The sequence below is a fragment of the Mus musculus genome, chromosome 10, assembly GCF_000001635.26.
Source record: "Mus musculus strain C57BL/6J chromosome 10, GRCm38.p6 C57BL/6J".
NCBI lineage: Eukaryota > Metazoa > Chordata > Mammalia > Rodentia > Muridae > Mus > Mus musculus.
The window spans coordinates 89,054,642-89,078,249 of NC_000076.6; the positions used below are offsets into that span (position 1 = coordinate 89,054,642).

Below are 23,608 nucleotides of genomic sequence, written 5' to 3' on the forward strand. Positions count from 1 at the left end.
TATGGTAATGTAATGATTTTATTAAGAGATTTCTATTTGTTACTTTCTGTAAGGATGGTTGACCATTACAATTCAAAAACTTCCAGATCAATCTGTTATTTTGAAATCAGGTTCTGTGATTTTTTTTTCTCTTAATGAAGTATTTTCAGATACACAAATGCACAGAAACAAAAATAATATGAAGTATGCTTAGGCAGGTCTCAGGAAAAGCCAGCAATCAAATTTGGTATCTAAATCCCTCATTGGTATAACATCCTAACATGACATGATCAATGGTAAGCTATGTTATTCCCATAAATTTGGGAACCGTTTTTCAAATTGGAATGGGTTTAAGGGGCCTTTTAAGTATTGTTTCCTATGGTGTATTCTAATGAGCTTTCTGGTAGTACAAGAGCACACAAGGTTCTCTTCTCTGTATGTAAACATTACATGTGATGGTAGGGAGAGGTTGGCAAACCATTTGTTTAGTTCAATAGATATTTAAAGAGTCATATACTTAACAAGAGACTATTTCTCAGTCAGGCCAGAGGTTGGAAACCTGTTGGTAATTCACGGTACTTTTAACTTGGGCTCGTGTTCTGAAGAACTGGGAGGTAGATTATAATCTAGATCCTAGACGAGAGAGAGGAGTCATGACAAGCAATTAAAGGCAGGGAAGGAAGAAAGAAAGAACGCAAGAGAAGAGAGAACAGAAGGATGGAGAGGGTTGACTCTTGAACTGCTAATGTTTCAGATCTATCTTACCTTTAAGATCGGGCCACAAAAAAGACGTGTGTGTGTGTGTGTGTGTGTGTGTGTGTGTGTGTGTGTGTGTGTGTGTGATTGTTATTATTTACATATCACATTCCATTGACACCATTGACAAGGACAGCATTTATTGAGCATGTACCTGCCCTGTGTTATTGGCTTTCACATTATTTACTACAACGAAAGCTCATAAAGCTGTGCTGTGATATGCAGAGCTGGTGCCAGGAGTCTTCATCCAGATGACTGGAGAGCCTGGCTTTGAACCAGAGTTTATTTGAACTTAACCAATAGTGGAAAGTGTGATTAATTTATCTTGGCCCAGTATCTTGCCACAGAACTGTATTGAATGTTGACTGAACTGGTTAATATGACCAATGAGAAGTTGCTGTATTCAAGTTTATGAGAGGTTAGTTTTAGTTAGTATTTAAATGAGAATCAGAATTTTTTAAAAAAGGCCATTTAAAAAAATCTGTAAAATAAGTTTGGAAATAAAAGGCAGTTTTCTATTTAATCCTTAGGCCAGAAAAATACAATTAAGTCTGACCCTTGGCCTTCTGCTAATTAGACTGCGATTGAAATTCAGTCAATAGTAACAATGCTACTCAGATTCTCTATGCAATTGTCAGGGCATAATTTAGTAGTCAGTGACACAGCCACCAGCTCTGTCCAGTCTTGGCTATGGGTCTTGGTTTTGTTTTCCTTTGCTAGAGCCCAGTTGTCCCAAGAGATGACGAAGGGATAGCTCTCTCTGGTCCTTTATATTGCTGGGAGCAGCAAAGCCATAGAAACTCTGCCAAGTGCCTGCGGCATTTGGAATTTGGTAGCATTTTTTTCTCTCTGATCACTCTGTTTCCATCTTTTCCTTTTCTGCTATTTTCAAGGCAGTCTCTAACTATTCTAGGTATATTGAGAATATCCCTGCCTTAGCTCTTCTTCCCATTAAAGTTTATTTTAAATTATTTACAATGGGGAATACATAAAGAATTGAATTAAAAATTTTATCTTTGCAATAGACATTTTTATTTTAACCAAGATGGCTTCACTCAAACAATGAAAGTCTCAATTACAAAATTATGGACATTAGGGAGTGAGCTGTTTATTAAGATATCTCTGAGACTTCCCTCGAGCTTTGCTGTGATTTGTTTTTTGAGTGTGGGTACTACATGGAGATTATAAGAGAATAATGCAGGTACTCCTGCTCATTGGCCTACCTGTTCCTGCTGATGCTGCCCTAGCAATAATATCTTCAACTTGGAAATAGACATTGAATCCAGATTCTAGCTTTCTTTACCCCCCCCCCCCTCCAGATTCCAGCTTTCTAAGACAAGCATTTCTCAAACAGGATTCTTCTCTGTGTCCCTTGCATGCTGGAACAGGCAGGATAGCTTCTTCCCTTTGGAGTTCTGGGGCTCAACTCAGTCTCTCAGTCTCTCTCTCTCTCTCTCTCTCTCTCTCTCTCTCTCTCTCTCTCTCTCTCTCTCTAGGTCCCATGAACCTTAGGGTCAGTTGTGGCTTCAATTCCTACAGTTATTAATTGTGTGACCTCAGTGTTTCTTTTGTGATGCTGAATCTGCTCAACTCCCCACATTAACATCTATCTCTACCATGCTCCCTCTTCCTGAGTAGAATACCAATGTTATAGGAAGCTATGAGAAGAAATTCTCAAGGGACAGATGGTTTTTCTCTTTCACTTCTAAATCAGAAACCACATGAGCAGCATCTCCCTCACCCTTCCTTCTTGCTAATCTAATAGAACACAGACACAATCTAAAGGTGGTTGCTGGATTTGATTATTGTTTGTCTCTTTATCTAGCTACATGTGGAGACAGAGTCTCCTTCTGTAGCTCAGGCTGATATCAAAATCACACCATTCTTTTCTTACTCTTCTTCCCAAGTCCTGGAATTACAGGTAAGAGCCAGCAGGACTAGTCATTCCTAATGTTGAATTCTGAACTATCCTGATTGAAAGTCTAATTTCTACCTTAGAGAACTTTTCTCTCTTCTGTTTAAGTTCCTTTTTCCTAAATTACACTAGGAGGTAAAAAACAGAGAAAAATCATATATGACATCATCTGAACCCTTAAAGGGATCACAGACTAAGGCATTATATAAGTGTGACAAGGCAGCAGTAATTAACTTGGGACATTCTATGAATATTCTGATCCCCAGTACATTGCTTTTTCTCATGACAATCACATGTGCTGTGACTTGTAATCCTCTTTCCTAGAGGGAGAATGCAACTCCTCACCTCATTCATACCATCCTTGGCTATAACACTTGCTTTGGCTCATGGACCATGAGTTGAAGTGACACCATGATATTGCTCTTTGCCATGAAAATGCACGTCTGAGGTTCAGATTGCTTCTTTAGTCAGGCATTGTAATAAAAATGACATTTGAAGCAAGCCACACCTGAGTCTCAGCTAATCCATTATGTGAGGAAGAAACAATCATTGGGAGAGCCCACTGAGGTTAGAAGCTTATCATTTCCTGCAGCAGAACCTAGTGGAACCTGACCGAGTCAACCTTTAACCCAGAGAAGATATTTCTATGAGTTACAGCCTAAAAAGGATGGATCCCCCTCCCCGCCCCTTGGTGGAAAAGCCATATCAATCAATAAAATGAAGAAGGAGAAAAATGAATGAGACTCGTGGGTCAGGAGGAACAATAAAGGAAGAAGGAAGGCTGAAGACTGGAAGAAAGAAGGTTGGCATAGAAGGGTATTCGTGTCAGAAATAAGGAAAAGGCATGCCCAAAGAAGGGAGGGCATGAAGGAGGGAACGAGATTATAAATGATTCTTAAGAAAGGCTGTAGAGCATTTTGAATGTATTTCACACAGCCTCTGGCCAGTGGGTGCTTTCTGTCACAGATGGGTGGTATAGAGGACAATATGAATCTGACAGGTCAGATGCTCTGTGCTAAATTGTTATCTTTATCAAAGTTTTGTAAGATTTTGTATAACAAAGGGTCAAGAAATTTAAAATATAATAAAAATTAAATAAACTATTTAAAAATAGAAATAGCTGCCTTGGAAGGACAGCTATCCTTCCAAGGTTGTCCTTTATATCTCTTGAGAAATGCAGATAAAACACTGGAACGTCTTTGTAATTACTCTGGATGCTGCATTGTACTTTGTCCACTCTCCAGACACAGACACACATAATTGTGGTCCAATATAATGAGATTCATAATAATCATTTACAAATGCCAATGAGCTCAGAAGGCTAATAGCATGTGCATGAGACATAAGACATTTCATAAAGAAGATGACACATGAAGTCTTTGCTGAAGAGAAAATATTGCATCAGAAAGAAAGAAGAGAGTACCTTACAGGAAGGATCAACATCCAGTGAATATTTAGGAAACTTCTATGTCTGTATTGAAAAAGTGTATACCATTGAAAGCTGAGGGAAGATAGTAAGAAACTGAAAAAGCAACTTTCTATGTCATGTTAAGAAGTTTGGAGCTGTGACAAAAGGATGGACCATCTAGTGATTGCCATATGCAGGGATCCATCCCATAATCAGCTTCCAAATGCTGATACCATTGCATACACTAGCAAGATTTTGCTGAAAGGACCCAGATATAGCTCTCTCTTGTGAGACTATGCCGGGGCCTAGCAAACACAGAAGTGGATGATCACAGTCAGCTATTGGATGGGTCACACGGCCCCCAATGGAGGAGCTAGAGAAATTACCCAAGGAGCTAAAGGGAACTGCAACCCTATAGGTGGAACAACAATATGAACTAACCAGTGCCCGGGAGCTCTTGTCTTTAGCTGCATATGTATCAAAAGATGGCCTAGTCGGCCATCACTGCAAAGAGAGGCCCATTGGACTTGCAAACTTTATATGCCCCAGTACAGGGGAACGCCAGGGCCAAAAAGGGGGAGTGGGTGGGTAGGGGATGGGGGGGTGGGTATGGGGGACCTTTGGGATAGCATTGAAAATGTAAATGAGGAAAATACCTAATTAAAAAAAAAAGAAGAAGTTTGAGCTTCATTCTGAAGTCCCAGGAAAGACATTGAAAGGTGTTAAACAAGAAAGCAATAGTTCATCATGGGTATCACTTAGTACTTGGTATGGTAGTATATGGCCAAAGCAACCAGGGATGTGTATTAAAATCTTGCCCTCACTGATCTGAGAATCTGGGAGGAAGGAGGTTGCCTCCTAAATGTGCAAAGGTGTTGCATGCATCAGTGGCTGTTGTTTTGTAAATGATCTGTGACATAAGCATAGTAGGCAAATGTATCAGTGAGGAAAAACAGGAAAGCAAGAGAGATGAGGAGCAACATGGCTACTAGAATACAAATATACCCTAACTATAAATTTTTAATCCCACACAATGAAAGTAAACTTAGTTTGTAGAAAGAAGCACTCATGTTTGAAAGTAATATCCAATTGAGGAGGAGACAAAGTGATGAACAAGAGAAAGATTTGACAGATTTTTTTTTCACATTTATTTATTTATTAGCTATTTTCTTTATATACATTTCAAATGCTATCCCGGAAGTTCTCTTTACCCTCCTTCCACCCTGATCCCCTACCTACCCACGCCCACTTCTTGGCCCTGGCATTTCCCTGTATTGGGGCATATAAAGTTTGCAATACCAAGGGGCCTCTCTTCCCAGTGATGGCCAACTAGGCCATCTTCTGCTACATATGCAGCTAGAGATATTAGCTCTGGGGGCACTGGTTAGTTCATATTGTTGTTCCACCTATAAGGTTGCAGACACCTTCAGCTCCTTGGGTGCTTTTCTAGCTTCTCCATTGGGGGCCCTGTGTTCCATCCTATAGATGACTGTGAGCATCCACTTCGGCATTTGCTAGGCACTGGCATAGCCTCATACGAGACAGCTACAACAGGGTCCATTCCGCACAAGAAGCCTACGGAACTCAAAATAGAATGGACCAGATTTGACAGAATTTATGCCCTACTCCCATGAGAAAAGAGAGAAAAGAGAGGTTACTTAAGAGAGAGCAGTGCAGAAAGAGAAAAGAAGAAAGGGCAGTTTTACTGAGACAGTTGTACAGAGAAAGGATGCAGAAAGAGAACAAACTAGGCACAGATGAAGACAGAATGAGCAAGAAAATTAGAATATTTTGTCAAACATATTGTCAAAGTTAGTATGAAATCAAGTAGAGAAATTCAGTCAGAAGCTGAAAGAAGCCAGTTTGAATTAGTCAGCATGTAGAGAAGTTTTGAGTCCGAAGAGCTGAGTTGACCAGCCAGCCTGAGTTCGGAAAGAGCTAGAAGGAATGAGCTTATTCAGTAGTAGGTTTCAAAGATTAAAAACATTTTAGGCCCAGATAAGATTTCACAAAGGTTAGAAGCTTTGAGGATTAGGCCTAGGTTAGTGGACAGTCAGTAAGTCTCTGAGAAGACAATTGCATCAGATGAACAAAAGATACTTTTACAAGACGTCCTAATTGTGTAAGAGTTTGTGGCCATTTCCAAGATGGGGATGGCAGTGAGTTCAGAATGAGACGCAAAGGCCAAAAAGATTTACTGGTGATGGTGATCACCAGTAAAGAATAGAAGGTGACAGAATAAAATCCAGGCAACCTGCAGTGGTTACATTCTTACTCTTGAGTGGGAAACAAAACTGGTGGCTTATGTATAGTGTCCAGGGTGTTGGGGATATTAAGACCCTAGGTATAAAAGCATTTCTAAGATGCAGTTCTGTGTCACAGGTCATTTAAATAATCATTATCTGCAATATTTCTGTATTTAACACCTCTTTCTCAACGGTGTTTCTGCAGTTATTGATACCCCTGCCGAAATAGATTGTTTGCTCTTCACGATCCACAGGAGCATGGATTGTTTCCACATGATGAGAAACAATCTTTTATAACATATTTGGAAATAACATGTTGTTGTTGTTGTTGTTTTTGTGTGTATGTGGTAGAGCAGGTATGATAAAGAAGAAAAAGAGGAGTGAGAGAGAAGGACATGGAAGACTTCCATGACAACTCCTAATTCCAGCCCAACTTCCACACAGTAACAGCCTAAACAGGAAGCCATCAGAGAGAACTCTTAAAAACTGTGATAGGATGCTGAAGGGTTTCTGTGTACAATAGATGGTTTCAAGCAGGGGTAAAGGAGAGGAAGGACTCAACTCTATTTAAGTAGCAAGCCACTGAGAGTTTTACCATGCTCCCGTGAGTATGTAGATAAAAACTAAGTGGATGAGTTTTTGTTTGTTTGTTTGGTTTTTTTTTAAGCTGTGTGTAAATGTGATCGGGGTGTATTGTGTGAAATCCTCAAGGAGCTAATTAAAATGTCATGTTAGAAAAACATAAACTCATAAAACACAAAAACAGAAGGTTTCTCAAACATTAAGATAATTTACCTATCTTCAGAACCCCCAGCTGCCCAAAGCTTTGCTTTTCCTATATGATTAGATGATATCTTTGATCCTTAAACTTAAGTTTATGTCTTTAGGCCCCACTTGAAAGGAATCACATGATTTTCAGAAGCACAAGCCTTAGGCCTTATGGCTTGTTTCACTGTCGTATCAGCTTAAAACTTTCAAGAGCACAGCGACATCCCCTGTGCCTCTGCAGAGCAACCTCAATAGCATGCATATTGAGGATCCTAATGCCAGAAAGGAATTGCAATAAAACAAGTGTCCCAAGACTGCTCTGTGTCACTGGGGTACCAAAAGAACATTAATCCTACTGAAATCAATCTTGTATCTCATTGCCTAAAGGATTCTCCTAAGACTTTAGATCGATGAAAAGAAGAGAAAAACTCCAAATGCCCTGAAAGGAAAATTACAGCAGAAAGTATTTGTTCTAGCAATCAATACATTCAGATATCTATGCTGTGAAGATTTAAGAGACAACTCGCAATGTAGTACTAATATAGATGAACACATCTGGAACACTGAGGACAAAGTTCATTCGAAGTGATTCTATTTAAGTTCAAGTCAGACAGCCTCCCAAGCACCCTCACCATACCTCTGGCCTATGGGTCCCACAGCTGCTGCCACCAACCTTATCCTCTATCCCCAAACCTTGGAATTTTGTGGACTGGCAAATATATAGCTATGCAAGGCTGGGCAGTGGCACTCCAAATATGTTTGTCTGCATCCCGATCCCTAGAATTTGTCAATGCATCAATCTGTATGGCAAAGAGGAATTATGTTGCAGATAGAATTGAGGGCTGCTCATGGGCTGACTTGAAGGCTGAGGACGCTATGGTTTAAGTGGGGTTTGAGAACTAATGTAATGATATTAAAAAGTGTCTGAGCCTTTTAGAGGAGGTCTTGAGAAGTAGAAGTGGAATGGTTCTCACAAGATTATGTTGTTACAAAAGAGTAAACCTGTTCTTTCTCCATTAACTGGGGTTTTCTCTACTACCATTGTGTCTACATATCACTCTATTACTAAGATACCCTTGACTGGAAGCCAACTCTAGGTCTTGGATTTCTAGAACTGTGAGCTAAATGAATATCTTTTTTTTTCTCCACATAGATCCCAGTCTCAGTTATCTTGTTACTACAATATAAAGCAGACTAAGACAGGGATATTTTTCTGAATTTTCCAAGTGGGCCTAATGTAATCACAGAGATACCTAGAAATGGAAAAGGAGGACATATATCAGAGAAGAAGATGTGATAACAGACTCAAGGACAAAATGATGTAATGCTTGACAGGGAGAGGCATAAATTAGGAATGCCACAGCCTCTAGAAGTTAGTGAAGACCAAGAAATAGATCTGCTCCAGAGTCTCCTGACATACTTTGATTTTATCTCTGTGATTATGAGCTAGGTATGGCCATTACCCACATTTTAAATCAGGAGAAAAATGGAGGTAAAGAATTCCTGAAGTCTTATTCAAATATTATTGATTCCAGGGTTTGGATCCCGTGAAGCTAGGCTCTCTGGCCCAGTTCTGTCCTCTTATTCCTATGTAGGAATTGCCTATCATAGATATACCAAATTAGCACTGATCTCATTGGTTGAAATGAGAAAATGGATCGCTGTAGTCTTTGAAGGTGACAGTTCACCATGAGTATCCAACAATTTGTGTGGTGAATAGTTCTTTGTGGAGATTTTTGTCTTGTGCATTGTACCAGTTTATAATTTGTACCTGATTGATCCTAACTCTAAGAGGATACAAACTAAAGAAATGTATCAATGCTGGTAATGGTAAACATAAGGAAAATGGGGAAATATTCCTATCTACACCTAGCATACTCTTTAAAGGGCAATTCAAAAATAGATCCATTTCCTGAAAAACTCCTTGCATATGCATTATAAAAAGTAACAGGACTCTCATCTCCTTTTTCATATCTAGTACCCATAGAAAACCTTTATTATAGGTATTGACCTTACAAAGCAATTGTCTCAAGGATGTTTCTGCTAATGCCATTTTCAGAATAAAGGGCAGCGGGCTACTTAAGCAGAGCAGCATCCCCAGGAAAGAGGCGAAGAGGAATAAATTAATGCTTAAATGGACTTGTCTACCACAGTCAAACCAGATTCCTATGGTTTCTAAAAATAGGTTTCTGAAAGAAATATAGGAATTGCCTATCATAGATATACCAAATTAGCACAAATATATCCGATCTTAAGAATGACTGACAGAAAGGAAAGGGGTCAGGGTGGTTTCTCTAGGAAGAAACATAGATGCTGAGCTCTGAAACTTGGAACAATTCACAACCATGTTATATATTAAGCATCTAAAGAAACCTGAGAGTTGAATGGTGGTTACCAAAGCCCGAGAGAGTAATGGGAAAGAGGGATTGGAGAGGACAGTGAACAAGCACAAGCTGTTTCTGCACACTCTGCTGTTCACAGTGGGATGAGTATAGTTAGAAATAATCCACAGGCTGACTCACAAGAGCTATGAAAGAGGCTATTGGATGTACTTATCAATATATCATATGAGTTTACAGTGAATATGATATTGACTGTCAACAACTGAATAAGCATAGGTGCCATGTGCTGACACAGGGGATGATAGAGGCAGTCCATGTGGAGAAGAGACTTGAACCTGGCTTGATGTGAGTGTGCAGTCTGCTGATTCCAGAGCACCTGCTCCTCATCCACACATTCTGTTATCAGTTTTATGTATTCAGTTATTTTTCTCACTGAACAAATCACAGTAAGCATTTACTATGGGACTTGAAAATGGTGGGACTGGCAGTTTGAGAGAAAGCAATGAAAGCATACCATACTAACCAAGGAAAAGAAAGATGTCACCAAGACATGGAAGATTGCAGCGTACTCAGAATCGACAGTAGATACCATAGAAAGTTTTCTGGGAGAAATGCCTTTGGTAGATCCTGAAAGATGGGAGTCTAAGAGAAAGGTTACTCCAGGTAGAAGGAAGAACAAGTGTAGGAGGGAACAGAAAAGTAGAAGGTGACTTAAGGAGGTCAGAGCTCAGCACGGCTAAAGCACGTGTATAGGAGACAGGGATGAGGGAATTATTGAAAGGGTGCTTGATTTTTAAGACACTTTCCTATTTTGATAATGAGTCATTAAACTTCCAGTTCTACTTTATATACCACATTCATGATCACAATTCCCGTCATTCTATTTGACTCCAGCATGAACACAATGAGAAAGTTCTGCAAAGTCAACATATCACATGAGTCCTTGGTATGCATGGGGGAAACTGGGATCATGCAACAGCTCCCAGAACTCATTAAACAGCTATTTCTGATTAAATTAAGCTCATTAATATCATCCTCAAAACATCTTTAGGGAGTTTTGTTCTCTAATTATACCAGTAAGTGTTTCCAAGTTGGCAGCCAACATTCTTCACATCTTACTTTTACATACCAATCCAAGGGATGTTACCCATGTGGCACAACTGATTTTTAAACAAAAAGAAATTCTCATCATCCATAATACTCCGGGACCATGTTTAATTTTTTTATGTTCCTTTGGCATGATAATAAATGCCTCTGTTCTCTTGGTTCTCCTGAACTCTGCTCCTTATGTTTATTTCAGCTGCCTCTCTCCTTTTTTTCTTCAGTTGTCCTCCTTCAAGTCTCATCTTCAGCAAGTTGGTCCCTATTTCTGAACAACAATGCTGGACCCTCTGTGTACCCTATAATCATATTCTCATAAATACTTACAGAAACCTACTTGTGGTTTCCCAAACACTCCACTATGTTTAATGTCTGTGCTCTTTCCTATATGACCCTCTCATCTTCTTAGAATATATTTTCTTCTTTACCTAGCTGGTCAAGTCTAGTCTATATCCATGTGAATCATTTTCTTTGTAGTCAACTTCCATCACTTGCTAATATCTTTCCAAATCTGGAGCAATGTCATTCCCTTTTAAGATGTACCTACTGGGCTAGTTGCAATTGTTTAACCCATAGTATATATTACCAGGCTACAGTCAAGACTGTGTTATTTGGTATATACTCAGATAATGACTGGAAAGGTGAGGACATTAAATTAGGGACTGCTGTATTTATATTCATCCACTGACTTGATTGGCAAATGTGTCAATGGCTTCTCAAATGTGTGAGACTGTGGAGTACTACTATCATCATATACTCTCATACTTTAATTGTTACATATTTAAAAATACTTACTGTACTGGCTGGTTTTGTGTGTCAACTTGACACAGGCTGGAGTTATCACAGAGAAAGGAGCTTCAGTTGGGGAAGTGCCTCCATGAGATCCAGCTGTGGGGCATTTTCTCAATTAATGATCAAGGGGGAAGGGCCCCTTGTGGGTGGGACCATCCCTGGGCTGGTAGTCTTGGGTACTATAAGAGAGCAGGCTGAGAAAGCCAGTGGAGGCAAGCCAGTAAAGAACATCCCTCCATGGCCTCTGCATCAGCTCCTGCTTTCTGACCTGCTTGAGTTCCAGTCCTGCATCCTTTGGTGATCAACAGCAATGTGGAAAGTGTAAGCTGAATAAACCCTTTCCTCCCCAACTGCTTCTTGGTCATGATGTTTGTGCAGGAATAGAAACCCTGACTAAGACACTTACCAACATATTATTCTCAAGTATGATCTCTAGTAATACTTGTTTGTATCTAGATGCTTCTAAGTTTGCGAGACTTGGTGAATAGCATTATCCAACACAAGGATATGAGGAACATGCAGGTGAGAAGACTTGGTAGCAAACCTTCCATTCCCTTAAAGTAACCTAAAACTTCCATAGTCCATATAGTTCACTAATTACCCCATCCATCCATCCATCCATCCATCCATCCATCCATCCATCCATCCATCCACCCGTCCATCTATCCATCCATCTATCCACTTATTCACTCTATCCTTCCATCTACACATCTATCCATCTATTCACTCATCTATCCATGCATGTACCCATTATCCCAAAACTTTGAGGTCCTTCTACACTGTGCCATGCATGCTTTCAGTCAGCTAAGAAGCAAAGGCAAAATGTGGCAGCAAATCAGTCTCCACTCATGAATGATTAAAACAACAATTACTAGTCTAAAAGACTTTCCAGGATTTAAACTAAAAGCAAAAACATGCCAGCTTTCATCTCCTTGAAAAAATACCCAGAGATCTTGATCTCTGGATTAATATTGAGTACCATCGGATCACTGATTTCCATGGAGGCTTCGGGGCTATGATCTTCATGTTTTATATGTTCAAGTAATGAGGCTGGGTTGGTATCAATCAGACCTGTGGGGGATGCAGGGCTTGCCTGTTTCACAGGCTTTCCCATGGCTTCCATTGTATTGCATTGATCTTTCCCAGCAAGACACATTTTGATGCAGACCATCTATCTATGCATCGTTTTTCTTCTCTCCTTTGCTCCCGCAGTTTAATTGATTTTTCTGTTGCTAAACATGCATTCACTGTGCAGTCCCTGCACCTCTTGACAACTGTCATTTGGTTTACATTTTTTTAAAACAATCAAAATTGGCAATCCATTTTTTAAAAAGAATCTGTCAGCCCTTTCTGTCTCTCAGGTAAGTCATATTTACTGAAGCCGTCACTACATTGGGCACAGGGAAAGCCAGAAAATCCAGAGTCTGTCTGAATGTAGTCTGGGCTGACCTGACTAATGTTTTCTTTGGGAGTCCTGGGAGTCCACTTCCTGTTGTTTATAGCTTTTAGTATGCCTTCCTCTGCCGTCACCTACCCTGCTTTCCATCATCTACCCCTACCCCATGGAATCTTAGGAAGTTCAGAGTAATTCTTGATCACCATTGCAATTCTTTCCTGGCTGCTACTCAGCCAACTTTTTCTTTCTGCCCACATGACCAAAGTGACAAATTACTGTTGTGAGACTGATAGATGAGCTGGCAAGTAGGCTGCCAGGTAACATAGCTCTTCCTGTGATAACTTGGTGAAATACTGAACGAAAAGAGAACTCAGCAGCAAACTGTGATAAAAGCAAGCAAACAAGCGAAACCTTTATTCAGCATGGAAGGTGTGATCCACTTCTTCTGTCTGGGCTCTGAGCACTGTGAACTGACAGATCCACAAGACAGAAAGATCCTGGGTCTCTGAATTGCTGTGGAAAGGATTTTTTTTAACCAAACATGGATATAAAATCAAAACAAAAAACATTGGGTCACTTTAAGCCACCTGAGATGGTAGGATTGTTGTTACAGTCTCCTTTAATTGATATATAAAAAAAGGACAGGGACAAAAGATTCAAGAGGAATGGCCTCTACATTGTCCCTCCCACAGGGCAAAGGCTCTATCCTGCTGTACATCCTTAGTAAGATGCTGGCTTTCCCACAGAACACTCACTGATGGATCCTTTGTTGGCTGAAAGGGGCAGTGTAGCAGTCATTCTCTTCCAGGTCTGGCAGTGTCTCCTTGTCCAGCCTCATTGGCTTCTTAGGTAACCATCTCCGGAACCTGCTTATTTGTTTATCGATCCTGTGGCACATGGAAGGCAAGATCAAAGGATACATCAAGTCAACATCACTCTGAAACACAGGAGCCATAAAGATGACTCCATGCCCTCCACAGATTCTCACGACTCTCACTCAGAACAGCCAGTTTTTCAGATGGAGAGAAGAGAGTCGGGGACCTGATCATTTGTTCAGGTTCACTAAGTGGCCTCAGCATTGCTATCTTAGAACAGATTTGAGTTACATATTCATTTACTCATTCATGAATGACCAAATGGTTACAACCCTGGAAGGCTCAGCAAAGGAAGTAGAGAGCCCTTTACACATAAACACAGAACAATACATTTTGTAGAGGTTAGCCACTCATCTTGTGTCTAGAAAATGTGAGCCCAGAGAAGCATCTTATCTGTTCCTAACTTGGGGCTGGGGCAACAGGACATTGTGACTGTTCAGAGAACCTGCTATCATGGATTCTACTCCCTGCCTGTCACACATTCCCTTACTAGATAGCAGACACATAGCTGGCACCATCGCTTTCACTGTGCTTTTTAAATGGCTTCCATGGTTCTCCAGGCCCTGGGGTATCAGGACACAGGCACCACTCTGGCTACCATGCACAACTTTTGTGTTGTACTGTGGTTTATAAAAGATGCTTTCCATATTGGTATTATCCTCAGTCCGTCTGACTACTGAGCACATGTAGCTTCTAACAGTCCAGTTTATAGAAATAGCTCAGTCCTGCCCACAGTGAACAACTAGAAGGGGCAGAATCACACCAGACTTCAAAATGTGTATGCTGTCTCAAGTAGCTACACTGTAGAGTATTTTCTCTGAGTGAGTGAGTACATATACCAAACAGCATCGTGTGAGGTATGATGCATAGCTGCTGTTTGTACTTTACACATACAGAAGGGACCCCAAAGGGTAATTATTCAGCCCAAATTAGCCAGACTAGACTCTAGGTTTTAGGGATTGATGTGTTTGCTGTAAAAGGGGATTATATGTGAGGGATACAGAAGAAACAAATTTCCCTAAAGAAGGAAATACCTTAGTGATTTCTGTACCTGTTAACTAAAGAGTTCAGGCAGTACTTATTTTTTCCATTAAAATATTTGTGTAACAATGTGTAACTTTTAGTGAACTTGATGGTTAATGTAGGTGATGTTGACTGAGCCAAAGGATGTCCAGATAGCTGGTCAAACATGACTTTAGGTATGTTTCTGAGCCTTCTTTCAGAACAGCCCAGGGTAGACTGTGCCAACACTTTGGCCATGACTGGTATAGATCATCAAAAATGTTGATATCCTGATGCAGAAGGTAAAAGATGGATAATTTTGTTCTCTTTGAGCTGGTATTTATCTCTGTCTCTAACACTGGTGATCCATAGCCTTTATACTTGGATTAGGACCATGTAATTTCCTAGGCAATTGCTTGTAAACTGCAGGCCATAGGACTTTTTAGCCTCTGCAGTCTTGTGGAGCTCTGTAAGTCTGAAAGCCAGAGATCTAGCAGTGCTGATATCTGAGGACAGGAGGCAATAGATGTGCCATCTCAAGCAGAGAGCAAATTTGTTATTTTTCAATATTTTGATTTTATTTAAGTTAGGTCCTCAATGGATTGGATGATGTCCAACTACTTTGGTCCAACTTATTTTAAAACTAAATATTATTTAAAATTTTATATGTATAGGTGTTTTCCCATTTCTGTTTTCCATATGCATGTAGTGTCTGTGAGTTGGATCTCCTGGATCTGGAGTTGCAGCTGGTGGCAAGCTGCTATGTGGACACTGGAAATTGAACCCAGGTCTTCTTGAATAGCATCCAGTGCTCTTAACTGCTAAATCATCTCTCCAGCCTCAGTGGCCAATGCCTTACTCAGCCTACTGCTTCAGATGCCCATCTGGAGACCCTCATAGATACATTGTTCAGTAAGACCTTTTCCAGGTATGTGGAGATTCTTTAGTTCAATGAAAGCAGCGCCCCCCCCCCCCACACACACACTGCTAAAGCTTCTGTTACTATTTCTTAAATTCTCAGCATAATCCAGCCTTGTCATGCCAAGTCGGTCCAGCACTTTTGCACAGTTGTGAAATGAATACCCAAGCTGCCTTAGATCTTTCCTTTCATAAAGAACCCCATGCAGTCCTCCTTCTCATTCACAGAGAAGGACTCTGCCAATGTTTGTAAAGCCAAGAAAGAAGACTAGGTTAAAAGAGCCTAGGAGAGGGAAAACACTCTCATCTTTTCCATTTTTTTCCATTTTACAGTTTATTTAAAGATACCTAAAGACATGAATAGACACAACAATAATACATAAATTAGTGAGATGATATGGTTTAAAGAAGCAGAATGACACAGTGATTGAGAATTTGAACTCCAATGTTCAGATGTCTAGATTCAAATTCTGCCTTTGTAAATGCTTTGCCTCAAGTATTTAATCTTTAAAATGGGTGTTATCATGACACTCAGTTCGTGTGTGTGTGTGTGTGTGTGTGTGTGTGTGTATTTTTTGGGTGTCTGGTATACAGTAAGTGCTAACTACTATTACCATGTCTTACCCTTTTTAAAATAAGAATTTAATCAAGTAGTTGAGATTTCTGGATAAGATGGAAGACTGGAAACTGCCTCCTTTATTACCCCATTTGGGAGATGAACCAGTGCAGGGAGAAACAGACATGACTCTGAAGAAAGAAAGGAAGAAAGGAAGAAAGGAAGAAAGGAAGAAAGGAAGAAAGGAAGAAAGGAAGAAAGAAAGAAAGAAAGAGAGAGAGAGAGAGAGAGAGAGAGAGAGAGAAAGGAAGGAAGGAAGAAAGGAAGAAAGAAAGGAAGAAAGAGCTTTAGAAGTTCACAAAGGTGCTGATAAAACATCTCAAAGGTTAAAAAAAACACAAAACACTCACAAAACAAAACAACAACAATAACAACAACAACAACAAAAACCCCAGATAAGGTCACATTATGAAGAAACTGAGTTACACGAAGCTCAAGCCATGGAATTTCTTGCCTGGGGGAGGAGAGGCAGAAACCTCATTCAAAACTCAGATAGATGGCTCTGGTGAGAAAAGATTGGTAGCCATACCTTCATGACAAGTCTACAACCTTCCCAAGTCTCAAACCAAGTTGTATATTTTGGTAAGTCAGCAACCCCTCTCAGGGATGGACCAAACACAGTAAGGGAATCCATTTTACCACTGTATATGATTTAAAGGTCAAGGGCTGGGTACTGTCTTGAGAGAGAAGCCGTTGTTTAACATTGAACTACCCTGGGCTCTAAGTAATCATGGCAACCACAAGCCAGGAGGCCTAAACTTAACCTACCACAGTCCCAAAGTCAGAGACAACCTTATTGAGAAGCTGTGAAAGTGGGAGAGACAACCTAAAAACCGCAGTTGTTGTGACAAGAAAGAGTAACACTGGAGTTGGTAGCCCTCAGCCTAAGTCACCAGATGGATTGTATCCTGAAACCACTCTAACCTCTACCTATCACTGTGTAGCCCAAGAGCTCTGAGATGCAGCCCTCCAGGTAGGTGGTTAATAACTAGAAGCCCCTGAAAGTACAAAGATAGGTCCTTTCTCTACATTAATTTCAGGGCTGTGGCTCCTCCCCACACTTGGAAAGAGCTTGGGAAACATTCCCTAGGTAGATAGAGGATTAGATATCCTAGGGGTGGATAGCATGAGGAGTTTGGGGAGGGTGAGGGAACTTATCTAATTCACAGAACCCAGAGCTCCCTGTGAGCAGTAGAGACCCCTGATATGTAGAAAAAGGAAGCAACCAAAGTGGAGAGAGTTCTGGGAAATGGGAAATGTCAGACACTTGTCAAATACAGACTCCCTACAGTGTCATCGCAAGAAAGACAAAAGTCCACAAGTTCAACTGACCCTGCTCTACACTGTGTGCAATAGGAAGGCTCCAAGGCTCTGTGGCCCAGGAAAGAGCCATGCTAACATTCATTTTATGTAGTTCCTTAGGGTTCACCTTCATTTTTGTTATTACTACAGTTTAGTAGTCCTGCTTTATTGTATTAAAAATATTTATGCTTTTAATTCTTCTTTATGTGGTTATCTAATTACATTTAAGCACTTTTTCACTTTTATTGAGCAATCATTTCTATTTTCCTTTCCTTTTGCTTCTTTAAGGTTAGTAATGTTTTGGTTTTATTTTGAAGGTCATGTTTTTATTTTCCATTGCCCTGCTTAAATTACCTGCTTTGCTTTCTGCTTTTCCTATGGTTTCATTCTTTTCTTCTCCCCTATAACATTCCTTGCCCCTTCCCCTCTCTTTTTAATCTATTTAACCTTGACTCTCCTGTATTTCTTCCTTTCCCATCTCCTTCCTTTATTGTTCTTACTTATTATTTACATATTTATCTGAAATGACTTTTAGCTTCAGAGCACATTTGACATAATTTTTTCAAGTTCTTTTTTTCCCTATTGGTGATGTAGTAGAGAGCCTTAGTCAATTTTAAATGTATCTTTGTACCTTCTATATTTGGCTCTTACAGCAGCTTGTTTATAATCTGAGTGACATTGAGGACTGAGTCCTCAAGAAGAACAGAGAAGTATGAAGGGGATTGTTCAGTATAATATATAATAATATATACACTTCTGAGAGCTTAAAAATTAAAAATTTTATTGAAAAATAGACTTTTTAATAAGAAATTTCCCCAAAACTAGGTACATTGAAGCAATTATATGTACAAATTGAGACCTAGAAAGATAAGAAACATGACAAAACAAGGGACCAAGGGTCCTCTAAAACAGAAGTTCTCAATCTATGTGTTATGACCCTTTTGGGGTATTGAATAACCCTTTCATAGGGGTTACCTAAGACCATCAGAAAACACAGATATTTTCATTACAATTCATAACAGTAAGATTACAGTCACAAAGTACCAACAAAAATAATGTTATGGCTGGGGGTCACCCCAACATGAGGCACTGAATAAAGGGTTGCGGCATCTGTTATGGCTGGGGGTCACCCCAACATGAGGCACTGAATAAAGGGTTGCGGCATCTGTTATGGCTGGGGGTCACCCCAACATGAGGCACTGAATAAAGGGTTGCGGCATCTGTTATGGCTGGGGGTCACCCCAACTTGAGGCACTGAATAAAGGGTTGCGGCATCTGTTATGGCTGGGGGTCACCCCAACATGAGGCACTGAATAAAGGGTTGCGGCATCCGGAAGCTTGAGAACCGGTACTCTAAAAGATAGAACTTCTCAACTTAGCTCATCAGCTAGGGCTTAAATCTAATACAATGAAGAAAGAATAGAGCAAACAATAATCTAGCCAACCAGAAAAACAACCAGCAAAATTCCTGGAGTTGGCAAACTATCTCCATAATAACCTTAAAATCGAATACCTCAACTTCCAACAAAGAGGGGCAAATTAGCTAATTTGATAAAGAAACAAGATCCAATAATCTAATGTCTCCAGAAAAATACCTTACTGGCAACGATATCTACAGAGTTGGCATCCATCTCTTAAGCAAATGGAAACCCCAAATAATCCAATAATCTTAGCAACTCTAATATATGATAAAGTAGACTTCAAAATTAATATATCCAGAAGAAATAAGGAAAACCATCACATAGTATTAAGGAAACACACACACACACACACACACACACACACACACACAGAGAGAGAGAGACAAAGAGAGACAGAGAGAGATAGAGAGAGACAGAGAGAGACAGAGAGAGACAGAGAGACAGAGAGAGACAGAGAGAGACAGAGAGAGACAGAGAGAGACAGAGAGACAGAGAGAGATACAGAGAGACAGAGAGAGACAGAGAGAGAGAGAAGACAGAGATTCATACACATTATATATATGTGTGTGTGTATAAACACTGAAGCTTCCAATTTCATAAAATAAGCACTAATGATCATAACAGGTCAGATAAGAACTGACACAGTAAGACAATAATAGTGGATAATTAAGGATTATATTCTCATTTTTTAATAGGGCCTCCAAACTGAAAAGCATCAAGAAACTTCTGACTTAAACTACATCTTAGTCCAAATGTACTCAAAAGATATCTTCAGCATACTGCAACCAAAAGATACAGAAAATAAAAATTATTTTGACAATTCATGGAATCCTCTCTAAAATAGACTTCATTCTACAAAACTATATTAAAACTAACACATATACTAGAACCAAATAATTTTTATGTACTGTAAGAGTATATAGTGAGATAAAATGAGAAACCAACAGCCAGAAAAACCCAGAAACTACTCAAATACCTGGAGACTGAGCAGCGCAATCTTAATAACCAGCAAGTTACTGAAATGATCAAGAATGACATTTAAAAGTTCCTCGAGTCAAATTCAAATGATGTCCAATTTATTATATCCTTCTGAATACAGGTAAAATAGCTCTAAGAGGAAACTTGTATCTATGAACATTACTTTAAATATAATCTGAAAGGCCTGATAAATGATGAACCCCTAAGATTTTAGGAAAACAACAACAAATCAAATCCCCAAATAGTAGGTAGCAAATAATCAATGAAATGGAACCCTAAATAATCATACATAGAATCAACCAAACAAAATTTAGTCCATTAAAAGGATATATAAAATTGATAAACCCTCAGCCAAAAGAAAGAACACAGAAAACAAAATTAATAAAGTTATGGATGGAAAATTAGTGTTATAAAAGAGTCCAAAGAAGTTCGAAGAATCATTAGGAAATACTTTGAAAGCTTAAATTTGAAAATTGAAAAATCTAAAAGGAATGGATAAATTGCTAGATACACAGGAATATGACCAAAATTAAATCAAGAAGCTATAAACACATCTACATTAAGCAATGTGATTATAGCAGTATCAAAAAGACCATCCACAAAAAAAAAATCCAAGTTCTAGACAAATTTACTGCTAAATCCTGTAGCTTGATAAAGGAGCTATGAACAGTAGTTCTTATCCAATTGTTTCACAACAAGAAAGGAAGGCACACTATGAAGCTTACCAAATGAAGGCAGTGTTGCTATGATGCTCAAACAAGGTAAGCCACAGCAAACAGGAGAACAAAACATAATGACATATACAAAACTCAACAGTTTGAACTCTAACTTAAAATGTTTATATCAATTTTTACTTTGAAAATGAACTAAGATGTTTTATCATCATTTTTTTTTTTAAAAATAGTCTACTTTTCAACATTTCCCATTAAAGTCATTCACTTGTCTAAGGTCATTGATGTCCTTAGCCAGTCTCCCAAAGTAGGTTTCCTACAGTGAGCTGGTGGCCTTTCCCTTGGCTCTTGGTTTCATTTCATTTGATTGCCTCGTAGTTCATTCAAGGAAGAAGCCATTGCCTCAGAGGTTTTCTGTGACAGGGCTCTTACTTGTCACACACCTCCAGCATGTGGTGCTAATTGGATTGCATTTTTGCAGAATCTGTGTGCACTGACTATGAATTCAGTGCAGCTGAGTAACAGCTCTCGGTGTGGACAGAAACAAATGAACTGCGGGAGAAGTCAAAGGTAAATCCTCAGTGGGAAGGAAGGGGCAGCTTTGGGCAACCAGCTGTGTCACCACGATCTGAATGGAATGTGATGACGGTGAAGAGCCTGCACAGTGGGTGATGAAAATGATTAATTAATTGAAAAATGAAGGGGAAAAGGAAGAATGAAGTAGAGGGGTTGGCTTGGCAGGAATGGTGAAGCTCTTCTTGTTATCATTGTGTCTAAAATCATCTTCTAGAATCTGATTCTATCAGCAATGTCACTAACCTTCCTGAGTTAAGAGTTATGAAACAGGGTAACATTAATGACTGGCACCATCATTGTCAACATGATGGTCATCCTTTTGGCCTGCAGGGTGGTTAGTAAGCCCGTAATTGATGATGTATGTGGAAAGGTTTGGGGACATTTCCAGATACTTAGCAAGCACCAATGCTTTTTACAGAAGCACAAACCAGGAAAGTGGCAGGGGGCAATAGAACTGGATTTTTAAAAACACTATAAGGCTATAAACCAAGCCCTTGGGAAACAGTAGCTGGATTAAGAGTTCAAGGCCAGCCCCGGGCTACCTGAGATTGTATGTTATAAAACAAGAACAAAGAAATAAGCAAAGCAGAACACTACAATGAAAGGAAAACATTAAAACATTTTTTTTTCAAATAAAAAGACACTTGTTGGGCATAGGGATGTTGGGCTGGACCACTGTGCAGATGCAAAATGGAGCCTGGACTCTCCAGGTTCCAGAAGACCTATTCCGTGAGATACGCTGTTCACAGTAATAGACACCAGCAGTCAAACAAAGCCAGCAGCCCCCATGATTTCTCCTGCTTGGCAGACTGCTCCCAAAGGTGTTCTCCCGTTAGTGCCACCAATTTGTAAATTAGGCTCTGTGATACAAGAGCTTTCGAAGAAAGAAGCAGGGGTTGTAGGGCTTACAGAAGAACATTCTGGATGAGTCAGATGGGATCAAATTAACAACATGAGAAGTTAAGAGGCCAGAGGACCATCTCTAGGTGGAGGCAGGAGAGACATCACAGAAGGGGAGATGAGAGCAAAAGAACAATGTGACCCTCATGGCTGCCTTTGAGGAGAAGTAGGACTGGGATGCCTCACTTTCAGAAGTCAAGACTGACTTCTCACCAGCAGCCTGCAAGGATGGTGACTTTACCCCTCTAATGGCATCAACTGGGATTATGTCAGCAACCTAAAGAAGCCTGCATGCAGATTACCTTCCTAGTGGTCCAGATAAGAGCCCAGCTGACCTATATGATTTTGGCCTATGAAGACCTTGAGCAAAGAAATCAGTTGACAACCCAAACGTAGGACTTCTGAATCAGGTAAATAATTATATGTTGGTCTGTACAGAACAGCTTGAGGGAATGTGTTATGCAGATGCAGCTCTCAATTACAGTGTTAGTCTGACCTGCCCTAGAGGCCAGGGCTGTGGCTAGCCTGGCTCCCAAGACTGTAAGATTGCCACCCCACAGGGATTGCTCCCACCTCCCTGGCAGGGAGAATAGCCCATATCTCTGTGCAAGAACACAGCGAATCCGAGCTCCCCTAGGCTGCTGTCACAGACACATCTCTGTCTCTATACAGCCAATCTCAGACTACAGCCACGCAAAGAAGAAAAACAGCCAGTGGGCCAGAAAGCATGAAGCTCATGTTGGAATTCTCCAGCCTGTCTCTGTGCTCCAGTTAGACCTATAATAAGCTGTTCACTCTCATCAAGTTTTAGTGCCATCATCTCCAAAATGGTCACCAATTATGTGTTCTTTATGCTAATACCATTTTATTGGTGGTGGAGGGGTTGGGCAATAGTTTTGTGAGCATATCATTGTAAATGAATGTACTAAGGAATGTAATATGGTGCAGTGAGTATAGAATTTTCCACATACAGGGATGAGCTCTCAGACTCAGCTAGAGGCTGACTCATAGTATATCTGCCTAGTTTGCTAACCGAGTGAGATGCTGGGTGAGTGTGAATGACTAAGCTTGCCTGAGATGATGGTGCCCATCACGTAAGATAGTGTGAGTAGTACTCGGGACAGTGAATGCCAATGCTTACACAATTCCTTGGATGTGCAAAGGGCCCCATTTAGTGCTGGCTCTTAGGAGAAAAAAAAATGATGATGACGACGGAATTTTGAAGTAGAGAGTTCCCAATAGAAACTGAAAGATTACCATTATCCCCTATATGCCAGGGTAGGGAGTCATCAGGCCTGTATCACATCTAACAACCATCTCCAAGGAGGAAAAGCTGAGATTTACTGACATGTTTATGTGGTGAAATTAGTTAACCAGAAAGCACTGCAGTCATCTCTTCGAATAAGCTTGCTGCTCACTTCTCAAAGTCTCCCTTGCCAGGAGATGGGTGGGAGGGAGAGTTCCACAAAGCCTTGGCTTAGTGGCTTAGCATTGATTTTGTTGGGATACATTGTTACTTTGTTCTGTTTATCCCATTTACTGAGCAAACACCCCCATATAGATGGCACAGGCAAATCAATAAAGAGAAGATGGATTACCCACGTAGGCATGCCTGGTCTGAACACAAGTCTATACCTGAAAGACAA

At 40.0% G+C, this 23,608-nt stretch overlaps 1 protein-coding gene across 10 annotated transcripts in view; it reads right to left on the minus strand.

The window, feature by feature from the left end:
• Ano4 (anoctamin 4) overlaps nt 1-23,608 on the minus strand; it is a 396,274-nt gene that overhangs the window by 105,710 nt on the left and 266,956 nt on the right. For all 10 annotated transcript variants that reach the window (XR_003948705.1, NR_102339.1, XM_006513757.4 and 7 more), the window contains one exon: nt 13,459-13,590. Coding sequence is in view for 8 of the 10 variants with exons in the window: in XM_006513757.4 (XP_006513820.1) it covers nt 13,459-13,590 (132 nt within the window). In the remaining 2 variants the exon portion in view is untranslated. The remainder of the gene's footprint in view (nt 1-13,458; nt 13,591-23,608) is intronic.